A 12,784-nucleotide genomic window follows, 5' to 3' on the forward strand; every position below is an offset into this window, starting at 1 on the left:
AGTTGAGTTGTTTCATGTTTTCCTGACACCAAAGAAGAGTCCCTTGAAGGAAGGATGTTTGACATATACCATTCAGTGTTATTGACAGCGTCTCCAAAGCCAGGGGTGTCTACGATGGTGAGCTTCAGCTTGACGCCCTTCTCCTCAATGTCCACTGTGTGTTTAGTGATCTCCACTGTCTGAGTGATCCGTTCTGGGGTTAAAACACACATTTCCTTAGCAGCTGGCCATTTATGTCATTCATTCATTCATTCAGATGATGAGACACCAAAATGGCCACCTTACCCTCAGCGTTGAGTAGCTTCCTGTCTTTGTAGAGGTCTGTGAGGAAGAGGCTGTTGACCAGGGTGGACTTGCCCAGACCAGACTCCCCTGCTACCATCAGGGTGAAGTCAAAGCCCTTCTTGACAGACTTACGGTGCACCTGGTTTGGCAGTGTGGCAAAGCCCACATAGTCCTTGTCTTGGTCCTGTGAAAGCAAGAGAAACAGACGCCTATTTAAACACGTCGCTCACCTCTGGTGGCGGCACATTTGCGAGTTACAGTAATTATTCTAAATAAAAAGGCAACACCTACCACACATAAATACATGTCTTCAAACCTAAAGCCATTTCAACAGATGTAGGGTATTGAATGAAGCCATTGTCAACACACCAGAACACACTGCCATCTTTGACCAACATCAGTTTCAAAGCGAAATCCACAAACTGAGTAATCTGCCAGACACACAACCAAAGTTTCCAAGTATACATCACTGGAAATGGCCTGAACCTGCTGCTAGTGCTCCTCTGAGGCTAAAGCACAGCCTCTTTGGACTGGAGAGCTGATAACCCAACCCACATTGCCCATAGTGTTGCCTCTGGTCTCTACACCCTAAACGGTCCCCCTGGCCTGAAGTTTACCTCTGGAAAGTCGTAGGGATCAAAGCGGCCCCAGGGGCTCTTGGGCCTGGTGGGACTGAGGGGAGACTGCATGTCATAGTGATCCACCATCCCACATCCACCCAACTGCAGCCTCCCTACGCCCTGGTTGTCTGACTGGGCCCTGCCACCCGCCGTGGGGGGCCGCAAAAAGGTGGGCGTCCCGGGGGTGTCGCCACCCTCTGCCTCCCTGTCCACCGGGTGGGAGTGCTCATGGTCGGGGCTGTGCTCATAGCCGCCCAGAGGCGGGTGAGGGTGGTCCCCGCTGTGGTGGGGGTCTTGTTGCATCATGTTCTCCAACTCAGAGTCTTCAGAATCATCCTTGTAATGGCTTGAGTGCTAAGGGGGAGGGGCCAGGGAGCGGTGCAGGTGGGTGGGAGAGGTGATGCAGAGAAGAACGGATGGAGTGGAGTAAAGGTTGGAGCAGGAGGGAGGGTTAATATAGATCGGAAGGAAAACAAGGAGCAAAGGTAACAGAGGCAACATAAGGATCAACAGGAAAAAAGAAGAAATTGCAGAGTGGTTATAGACACTGAATGTCTCAATGGAGAGAAACAACCTAAGAAATCATTAAGTGCAAGATAGGCCTAGTTCTCTAGGGTTTAGAGAAGATTTACACTAAGAGACAGCGAGGAAAGAAGATATCGACTGACTGATTCACTAGAGAGCACCAGAGAAGCTACAAGGTTAACAACGTAAGAGTGGAGGGTAAATATTTGTGCTGATGGGAGGAATGCCGAGGAAGAAGAGATCTCGGCTGGCCATCAAACTTATAACAAGCACACCCTCTGATTCTGACGCGAGAGAACACTCACTCTGTCCAATACAATACAGAGCGCCAAAAATAGAACCTTTTGTGTCCTCTATAGATAACTCATAATTTGAGTATTAGTATTTTATTAGGATCCCCATTAGTTGTTGCTGAAGCAGCAGCTACTTTTCCTGGGGTCCAAACAAAAACATTAATAGACAAGAACAGCTCAAGGACAGAACGACATCATTGACCTTCCTGAACTTGTAGGAAATGGGAGGGTACATCTTGTTAAAAGTGTAGTGCCGTGGCAGCTGGCTGTAAAGATTCTCCCTGCTCAGCAGCTTCAGCCTTGGTATGGTAGAGTCTGGGTGGCACCCTATTCTCTATGGTCCCTGGTCAAAAGTAGTGCACTACATAGGGAATAGGCTGCAATTTGGGATGCAAGCGGGGACATCACAATTCAATAGAAGGTACAGTACTGTAGCCACATGGATGATAAAGAGTGGAGGCAACCATTTAACAGGTTACACAACAAAATATGATGTGATTGAGTAGAGCTAAAGGAAATTAACCTCTAAATGATTAATGAACCCTCTTGATTACTAGAAGACTGCTCAAATGAATTGCTGTGGTATATAGTGTCATACAGCTTCAAATGCAAACAGTCATGAACACACATCTTCTTATGACATCAACAAGGACTCAAACATGACATCATCTATTCATATGGGTGTGTCACTCAACACATACTGGTAGACAGAGGAAACCTGAAAAATCTATTGGTGTTAAACATGTCACCTCAAAATGTCATTTACACAATGACTGATCAATTTGTGGTGATTAGTAACAGCACTCATTTTCAAATCTACCTAAACCTGTCAATCATAACTACATGTAATTTTATTCCCATCTCTCCCTTTTCCCAAACCATCTACCTTCCCTGATGACAATACCTACAATTCATGACACCAACAAAGGCAGAGCCTCTGCGTGTAGTTGAAACTGTAAAGGGATATCCCTCCCTGGATTTCTCAGACTAGAGACTAGTGTTCCATCCCAAATGGCACCCTATTCCCTATGGATCCTGGTCAAAAGAAGTACACTGTATAAAGAATAGGATGCCATTTGGGATGCAGATTGGTGCTCATGTCCTTAGGGCTGATGCTCAAGTTACCACAGCCACGCATGCCCTTTCTGCCCCAGTTTGTGTGAAGAATCCCCAGCCTGCACCACTATGAATATTACAGTGTATTGAGAAGGCCAAGAGGCTATTTTACATTTACAGTGCAGACGGGAAGTATTCAGACCCCTTGACTTTTGCTACGTTACAGCCTTTTTCAGTCTACACAGAATAACCCACAATGACAAAGCAAAAACTGTTTTTTTGAAATTTTAAATAAAAACTTCCATTTGACATTTACATAAGTAGTCAGACCCTTTACTCAGTACTTTGTTGAAGCACCTTCGGCACACCTGGATTTGGGGAGTTTCTCCCATTCTTCTCTGCAGATCCTCTCAAGCTCAGTAGGGTTGGATGGAGAGCGTTGCTGCACAGCTATTTTCAGGTCTCTCCAGAGATGTTCAAACAGGTTCATGTCCGGGATCTGGCTGGGCCACTCAAGGGCATTCAGAGACTTGTCCTGAAGCCACTCCTGTGTTGTTTTGGCTGTGTCCTGTCACTTCTGCGTTGTATTGGCTGTGTCTGTCTTTGTCCTGTTGGAAGGTGAAACTTCACCCCAGTCTTAGGTCCTGAGAGCTCTGGAGCAGGTTTTCATCAAGGATCTCTGTACTTTTCTCTGTTTATCTGTCCCTTGATCCTGACTAGTCTCCCAGTCCCTGCTGCTGAAAAACATCCCCACAGCATGATGCTGCCACCTCCATTCTTCACCGTAGGGATGGTGCCAGGTTTCCTCCAGACGTGACGTTTGGCATTCAGGCCAAAGAGTTCAATCTTGGTTTCATCAGACCAGAGAATCCTGTTTCTCATGGTCAGAGTCGTTTAGGTTCCTTCTGGCAAACTCCAAGCTGGCTGTCTTGTGCCTTTTAGGAGTGGCTTCAGTCTGGCCAACCTACCATGAAGGAGAGCTGCGGAGATGGTTGTCCTTCTGGAAGTTTCTCCCATCTCCACAGAGCAACTTTGGAGCTCTGTCAGAGTGACCATTGGGTTCTTGGTCACCTCCGTGACTAAGGCCCTTCTCCCTCGATTGCCCAGTTTGGCCGGACGGCCAGCTGTAGGAAGTCTTGCTGGTTCCAAACTTCTTCCATTTAAGAATTATTGAGGCCACTGTGTACTTGGAACCTACAACACTGGTACCCTTCCCCAGATCTGTGCCTCAACACAATCCTGTCTCGGAGCTCTATGGACAATTCCTTCGACCTCATGGCTTGGTTTTTACTCTGACGTGCACAGTCAACGATGGGACCTTATATAGACAGATGTGTGCCTTTACAAATCATGTCCAATCAATTTAAATTTACCACAGGGGGACTCCAATCAAATTGTAGAAACATCAAGGATGATCAATGGAAACAGGATGCACCTGAGCTCAATTTCGAGTCTCATAGCAAAGCGTCTGAATACTTATGTAAATAAGGTATCTGTTGTTTTTTTTAATACATTTGCAAAAATGTCTAACAATGTGTTTTCATTTTGTCATTATGGGGTATTGTGTGTAAATTGATGACGGGGGAAATTACTTAATACATTTTAGAATAAGGCTGCAACGTAACAAAATGTGAAAAAAGGGAAGGGGTCTGAATACTTTGACTGTACATTTTAGTAATTTAGCAGACGCTCTTATCCAGAGTGATTTAGCTCTAGGAGAACCATAGCAATAAGAGTAAACTGGAGTTATCGGCCCATATCTCTGCTCAATAGTGATACGTTTTGAGAGCTAATCTGGAGAGGACACAGTCATGATGATACATTGGTGTTCTTCCAAGTTTAAGCTCCTGTGAACAGACACACAGCCTATTGGGCCTCCTTTATTTGGATCAATAGTAACCAACTCAACTTTTTTGCGCAAATAACTGGTTCAAACAGGAAGTAAACTAGTGAACTACAAAGTAAACTACAAAGTAAACTAGTGAACTACAAAGGAGGTCTAAAGCATATGGACAATTAATTAAATTACAATATTCAAGTACATTGTTGCCAGTCCTTGGTATGTATGAATCTTAGATTGTCCTTCCACATGGCTCTCAGGGTAACAGGAGATTATCCCTGCATGCCGACAGAGGGCTGATTGTGGTTCCAGTGTACATATGGAGCACAGCAGTATGAAACCTCTAGCCACAACAACATCCCTGTGTTGTGTGTAACAGGGGATTGGGTTAAAAGGGGGGGGGGGTCACAGAGACCAATAGAAATATGGAAAATACTTAAAAGTATTTGAGGTGCACTTGATTTCGCTTGGAATTTTGACCTTTTTAGGCTATTCCATGTGTTCCATTCACTGTGTCACCAAATCAAGCAAAGCAGCTCAAATATCTGGAAAGTATTTGACATATTCTTTGACCCAGACCTTGTCTGGTCACTGGTACCTGTTCGGGGTCATGGTGGTGGTCCCTGGTGTGGCCCGGGGACGGCGGGGCGGAGTCCAGGTCATCTGATGATGAGTGAGCCTCATGGTCACTGTCCTCCATTGCTACTGGGGCTACAGTGCACTCTGCAATCTCCAACCAGGAAGGAACATGCATTTGGAGTGGAAAAGGGCGAGGCAAGGAGCAGGGCCAACAGGGAAGTAAGAATTGGAAGGACCAATCAGAACAAGGAATGGGGAATGGTGAAGGAGGGCGTGGAAGGGTAGGTTGGCGTGACAACAGGATAGCGTTGCGTGATGGCGTTTTGTGTAGAACGGACCGGTACAAAAGGGTTGAAAGAAAAACAAAAAACACAAATAAAACAAATCACGAAATGATTAAATAACTCAAAATAAAATAACAATGAGTGAGTAGTCTGGATCCAGCCATAGGAAATGACATGGCTGTTGGATGCCAGAGTAAACAACATGGCTGTCCACTGGAGTAGCCCACTGGGTGATTGAGTTGCATTCAGAGTGGTGCGTGGAATTAATTGTTTCAGCAATGTCAGAAATAATGTTGGTGTGTGCAGGGATCTATTCTGTCTGGCCATTCCACTCATAGCCTAATGTTGTTTATTTGTCCAGCTGCACTTAGTTTAACTGATTCTGATATCTTCCCATTCAGGGGAGGTCTAACAATGCACTGTTACTGAAGCAGATGAAATTAACTGATCTGGCTGCCGTTGCATCGTGTAGAGAGTTGAAATGTCTTTACTGAAAATTAAAACAAAAGCACACACCTACTAACACTCAGAGTTCAGAGCAAGGCCTTGCAAGGTTCTTCTATGAGTTTGTATCAGTGTTCTCCCACAAAGGATTTCCAAGTCATCCCAACCAGGCTTTTGATGTCTTCCTCACAGTTTTAATTAAACAGGGATTGGGATTAGGAGATAAATGGCAGAGAGGACCGAGAGGAGAGTAAATTAATAGTTTCTCAGATTAGAGGACCACTGACATGTTTTCCTCCGGTCTGCTTTGCTCTGACCAAACCACACGATGGATCAATGTCCAATCTACTGCCTAACATGGACGACCCACCGTGTGAGCCAATTAACAGCATCCCTGGTCAACAATAACCAACACTATCAACTCTGGAGCAGAGATGATCTGAGAACCATTCCACACACAACATTTTGTTTCAATGTTTTACTTGGCAGACAGTGAGAATATTTGTCAGATTGTGAAAACTTCTCTGCTCCACCATTTAAAAACTTGAAGAACATGTCTGCCCCTCACTTGAACTGCAGAGAATCCACCACTTGGAAGCAAGTAGAAAATGCAGTCTTTGTAATCAATCATTAAACAACAATCCAAACGTGTACACCAACTAGACTCAATTTTTTTAAAGACCTCACCAGACTCAATTTAAAAGCAATCCTCTTCAGGACAATAACTGACCAGTTCTCCTGCAGTACCTCACCTGTGGTACCTCACCTGTGGCACCCTGTATGAGATGTAACAGCCTGACTCTCTTGCCTCCTCTCAAGCAGCTCTTCATGCCCTCACCGGGAGCCAGTCTGGAGAGTGGCAAGCATCCCCTGCCTATATATGCTTTTGAACCAGGACACTTTCCTCCAGCCCCATCGAGCTGCCTGGCTGCCCCACCGCCCTGGGGCTCCTAGTCCGATTCCGCCACAGACATGGAATCCATCCACGGCCCACGCACCCATCACGGTTCACAAGGTTGGGCTGTCCAACACATACCATGCCGATAACACCAACTCACTTCAACTTTTAAGGCCACTCATCTCTGTACTACATAGATTTTCCACTAAGAACCCACTTTGGCTCTTCTCGAGCAAATTATTTACCCTGCAAGTTAAGACAAGAGAGGAATACAGATTTATCCTCTCACACTGTATCAGTTTGGCTGTCAGGCACTGGAGTGTATGATTATCTTAAGCATTAAAGTCTTAGGAGACCGTAGCCACAGCTGAAACGGATTTAAAAGGGATGACGATCAAGGAATTTCACTGTAGATGTATGGAACTCTCCTTACTTTACCAGTCTGCATGGCTGGCTGCCTGCCTTGCTGCCTAAAAACACTGATGTCTCATGAGTTCTTCATTCAACAGTTTGACATAAATTGAGAAGAAAAGAGACGGCATCTCAAGGGAGAGAGAAAACAAGAGTGAGAGGAGAGAGAACTAGAAAGAGAGAGCAAGAGGAGGAATCTCAGATCATACTGAATATAAATGGAGCCTTAACACAGACAACAGAACAATAGTGGTAGTGACGATCAGGCAGCAGAGTTGGACTGATGACATCACCCAGTCAGCCTCGGCAGCACGTCCATCAGGGCTACTTGGCATGCCTGGCACAGAGCACTCTGGAGTGGGTTAACCTTGGGATTACAGCCCCCCCTCCACCCTCTTGCATTGATTATAGCCCCCATCTCCTCTCTGTGAATGTACAGCTCCATCTAGAGAGGTTGGGTAGCATCAGTCACACATGCATGCTTTCCCTCTGAGCCTTCATCTCCCTTCTCCCAATTCTCTACCCTGTGTGTACTTGTTCACTTGCCTTCATGGGAGACGCACATACACTAATGACTTTAGAGTGAACTGCTGCAACCCCCCCAAAGCCAAATATAATACTAGGCCTGTTACGCAACTGTGTTTAGAATGAATCCATCCATTAATCTCATGTACAGTGCTTTGTAGGGAAAATACATTGGACATTTCTCATGCGACTTTCCCAGACCTGCCAACCCTGTCCAACCTTTTTAGAGTACCAGACACTCATGGAAAATTGGAGATTCATGTTCTTAGACAAACATTATGGATCACACCTGGTTCAGTTCAGTCCTCTGAAAAACATAAAAGACACAGAACATAAAATAATTATATGTTTTGTGGAATTAGCACAGATTGTATGTTTATTCCATTACATGTAGAGCGTAGAATGGAGATAATTATCTGTAAACGATTGTGTTATAGCACATGCCCCCAAGTTTAGTCTCTGAAGTAGTGGAACGCTTGTCACGTAACATTACGAGGATCACGCAACACAGAATTAAATGTACATCACACTCGCACAAATGCGACCAGTATTTTTTCGGATTTGCATTTAATTTCTTTCACTAGCAAATGCGAGTGAACTGCTGGTACTTTGGAGCCCACTGAATGTCTATTTTATGTTCTCTAATCTTAGCTTGAAACAATTAGTGTTTGCCTTTCCACAACACACAGAGTTGAAAAGGGATTTATCAATGCGTTTACGTACAGCTGACAGTCGGAAAACTCAGCATCATAAACAGGAGGTGCAGATACGGGGTAGCTACGTTGAATAATGATGTATTAATCCAAACTGTGTGTTGCAGCTCGAGAATAGAGATGTTAGATTTACTCAGTGAATTTATTTTTCATTAAAATGTAAACAATTTAAAAAAATACTACTAATAATAAAATCAGGCACTATTCAATTTGTACTTTTTTTTAAACTTTTTTTTTCTACCACCATATATGAAATGCAACAGAAAAGGTCCCACATCTAGCCATCACTGGTTGTAATTCCGATGGTGTCCACAAGATGGGAGCAGTGTATGTGCAAAGTTTCAGGTGGATAATTATGTATGAGAAAACTACATGACATTTAGTGTGAAGTCACCCAGGTACATTTGAGCAAATCGTGAAGGAGACATTTACATGACATTTTTATGCAAGAATATAGTCAAATCTATATAACTGGACTTTAATGTAGCTTTTCCAGTATTAGTAGCCATATTATAAGTTCAATATTTGCAAAAACACCCAGTTTTCATTAGTCTCCATATTCTTACAATTTTTGTCCAAAAGGAAAAGGCTTGCTGTCGCATAAGGTTAGCAGCTACATTTTGCGACAGATACAGGGTTTCCGTATGGGATACTCCCGTAAAGCCCAGCTCATTGGCTATCTAGCTAGCTTTGTGTGACCCTGATTGGTGCTTATTTGACAAAGTTAAGGTCGATCAAGTGAAGACGTGTCATCGGCATGCCATGAAGGCTTCGCTCTCTGACCAAATTTGGTGTCCTATAGGATATACTACACCCCTAATGATATAGGGAAGTCTGGTTACCTTCTAGGATCTCTGAGGAATAAATATGAATGTGATTTGACTGGTTGAACAACGTTTAGGGTTAGATTTTCACAGATTCCTTTCGTTGCAAATTGAATGAGTGGAAATACAAAAATCGATCGTGCATGCTATATGGACCTTTTAAGGATATGAAAAAGGATTTTATCTAACAAAACAACACTTCACGTTATCTCTGGGACCCATTGGATGTCAAATCAGAGCAAGATTTCAGAATGTAAGTACACATTTCACCTTCAGAGGTGAATTTGTCAAACCTATCGTGTTGAAAAAAGTGTTTTGTTGTTAGGAGCTCTCCTCAAACAATAGCATGCCATTTTTTTCACAGTAATAGCTACTGTAAATTGGACAGTGCAGTTATATTAACGAGAATTTAAGCTTTCAGCCGATAGAAGACACTTATGTGTACGAACATTTGTTGTTTCTCTAAAAATCTGATCGTGACAAGGCGCTGCATGATTTACAACTGCCCGTTGACGGGACACCTATCCATAAGAAGTTAACTCGGATCTCGTACCTGCGTACATGGACAAAGAATTGCGTAGTTGGTACGCAAAATGCGTGCATGTTGGCAGGTCTGCTTTTCTTTAGATCCATTTGATGTGCTTATCATTGATTCAACATAATAAGATAACCTCAATTCCTTACAAAAAGAAAGGAAGAGTTGACTACATACAGTAAGAGAGAATCAGTCAAACTGAATTAATCACAACTAATAAGAATAGACAAACAGGCTGTGATAATGTAAATGATAGTCACATTGACAACATTTGTCTTGCAAAATAAGTTATAACTCTACATTTACATCTTAATTTAATTCTTGTTCCATTTGATTTAGTCACACTATTCCTTTGAGAACATTCTGAAGGAGAAATCTAAAGCACACAGTCAAACAAATTAGGCTATATATCTGAATGGATGTATAACTGAAACCCTAGTCACCCAACAGGGCTGCAGTGGAGCATCTGAGCTGCTGAGCTCAACATAGTTCCAGATGCTGATACACCAATAAGCTTACAAAAACACATTATCGGCTCGCTATAAAACACCGGCCTATGGTTGAGGAAACCACACGACACCAGAAACCACACGACACCAGAAACCACACGACACCAGAAACCACAAGACACCAGAAACCACAAGACACCAGAAACCACAAGACACCAGAAACCACAGTCCTACTGCACGTCCCACCAAGATCACATCTGATGAACAAATCAGTAGCATTCATGGAAATGTCTATCATATTGTAGAACTTGGAGCTGTATGTTCCTAGACTATAACATCATATACAGCGCATTCAGAAAGTATTCAGACCCCTTGAATTTTCCACATTGTTACATTACAGCCTTATTCTAAAATTGACTAAATACTCCCCCCCCCCCCCTCAATCTACAAACAATACACCATAATGACAAAGCAAAAACAGGTTTTTAGAAATGTTTGCAAATATATTTTTTTTAAATCACATTTCCATAAGTACTGTATCAATTACCTACTGGTAAGACACGTTTCCCGTTTATTCAGCTGAATACGTAATTAATTAACTTAAGTGCCAATGCTCAAAGGCTCACATCAGTGGGACCCACCCGGTCCCGATCCAGTTAATATCCATAACAGGTATAGGCCACACTACTGCCTCTCACCACAATTACTAGTAGAAATAATTATTCATTTTCACCCAATTAGTGTAAGTTTTTTTTAAATCCACAGTAAAACCAATACAGTGACACCTCCAGTAAGATAAACCTGGTGGTCTCATATGCAGTTAGTGCATACCAACCACATGAAACCAGAAAGTTGCTGGTTCAAGTCCAAGGTGGCATACTGCTGCGGTGGCCAGCCCCTTGAGCAATAACTAAGGCACTTAACTGGAAAATACTTCTGCAGATCTTGTGGAACATTCATAAGCTGCAGTCAGAAACTGAATACATGCACTGTCAGCTGTTGAAGATTTTTATGAACGTTTTTGATCTCATCTTAAAAGTTTAATTCCACAGATTTTACAGAGCAGTCAGTCCAACACAACAAAAAGCTTTCTCTGCTCTGAAGAAAAATGTCATGGGTAAAAATCTCTACAGGACCAATCATTCACTAAACCTCAACTAAATGCTGTAATAAATAATGTGGAGGTGACTAAACTGCTTGGAGTAACCATGGATTGTAAACTGTTATGATCAAAACATGTTGATACAACAGTAACTAAGATGGGGAGAAGTATGTCCATAATAAAGCGCTGTTCTGCCTTTTTAACACCAACAAGACAGATCAAATCAAAGTTTATTTGTCACGTGCGCTGAATACAACCGGTGTAGACCTTACAGTGAAATGCTTACTTACAGGCTCTAACCAATAGTGCAAAACAAGGTATTAGGTGAACAATAGGCAGGTAAATAAATAAAACAGTAAAAAAGACAGGCTATATACAGTAGCGAGGCTATAAAAGTAGCGAGGCTACATACAGACACCAGTTAGTCAGGCTGATTGAGGTAGTATGTACATGTAGATAAGGTTAAAGTGACTATGCATATATGAATAACAGAGAGTAACAGTAACGTAAAAGAGGGGTTGGCGGGTGGGACACAATGCAGATAGCCCGGTTAGCCACTGTGCGGGGGCACTGGTTGGTCGGCCCAATTGAGGTAGTATGTACAGTTAAAGTGACTATGGGGGGGGCACACAATACAAATAGTCCGGGTAGCCATTTGATTACTTGTTCAGGAGTCTTATGGCTTGGGGGTAAAAACTGTTGAGAAACCTTTTTGTCCTAGACTTGGCACTCCGGTCCCGCTTGCCATGTGGTATTCGAGAGAACAGTCTATGACTGGTGTGGCTGGGGTCTTTGACAATTTCTAGGGCCTTCCTCTGACACTGCCTGGTGTAGAGGTCCTGGATGGTAGGCAGCTTAGCCCCAGTGATGTACTGGGCCGTACACACTGCCCTCTGTAGTGCCTTGAGGTCAGAGGCCAAGCAGTTGCCGTACCAGGCAGTGATGCAACCAGTCAGGATGCTCTAGGTCCTACAGGCCCTAGTTTTGTTGAACCTGGACTACTGTTCAGTTGTGTGGTCAGGTGCCACAAAGAGGGACCTCTGAAAATTTAAATTGGCTCAGAACAAGGCAGCATGGGCTGGCCCTTAAATGTACATTTAGCGACAACAATAATATGCATGTAAATCTCTCATATCTCAAAGTGGAAGATAGATTGACTTCATCACTACTTGTTTTTGTAAAAAGTGTTGACAAGGTGAATGCACTGAGCTGTTTGTCTGAACTACTAGCACACAGCTCGGACACCCATACATACCCCACAAGACATGCCACCAAAGTCAAAAACAGACTATTGGAGGAGCACAGTACTACGTAGTGCCATGGCTACATGAAACTCTATTCCACATCGGGTAACTGATGCAAGCAGTAGTATCAGATAAACCCCCCCGATAAATACACCTT

The 12,784-nt window shown here is 43.3% G+C and overlaps 1 protein-coding gene across 4 annotated transcripts in view; it reads right to left on the reverse strand.

Moving 5' to 3' along the window:
- The window catches only part of LOC135546403 (septin-4), a 30,567-nt gene that overhangs the window by 9,266 nt on the left and 8,517 nt on the right, over window positions 1-12,784 (reverse strand). The window contains exons 1-4 of one of the 4 annotated variants that reach the window (XM_064974793.1): window positions 5,218-6,617; window positions 903-1,259; window positions 286-469; window positions 69-193 (exon numbers count right to left, since the gene is read on the reverse strand). In XM_064974793.1, coding sequence (XP_064830865.1) covers window positions 69-193; window positions 286-469; window positions 903-1,259; window positions 5,218-5,373 — 822 coding nt within the window. In that variant the 5' untranslated portion in view covers window positions 5,374-6,617. Of the gene's footprint in view, window positions 1-68; window positions 194-285; window positions 470-902; window positions 1,260-5,217; window positions 6,618-12,784 lie in introns of those variants that run through there. The other 3 variants (XM_064974792.1, XM_064974794.1, XM_064974795.1) reach the window with 3 other exon arrangements.

This window comes from Oncorhynchus masou, chromosome 9 (genome assembly GCF_036934945.1).
Source record: "Oncorhynchus masou masou isolate Uvic2021 chromosome 9, UVic_Omas_1.1, whole genome shotgun sequence".
NCBI lineage: Eukaryota > Metazoa > Chordata > Actinopteri > Salmoniformes > Salmonidae > Oncorhynchus > Oncorhynchus masou.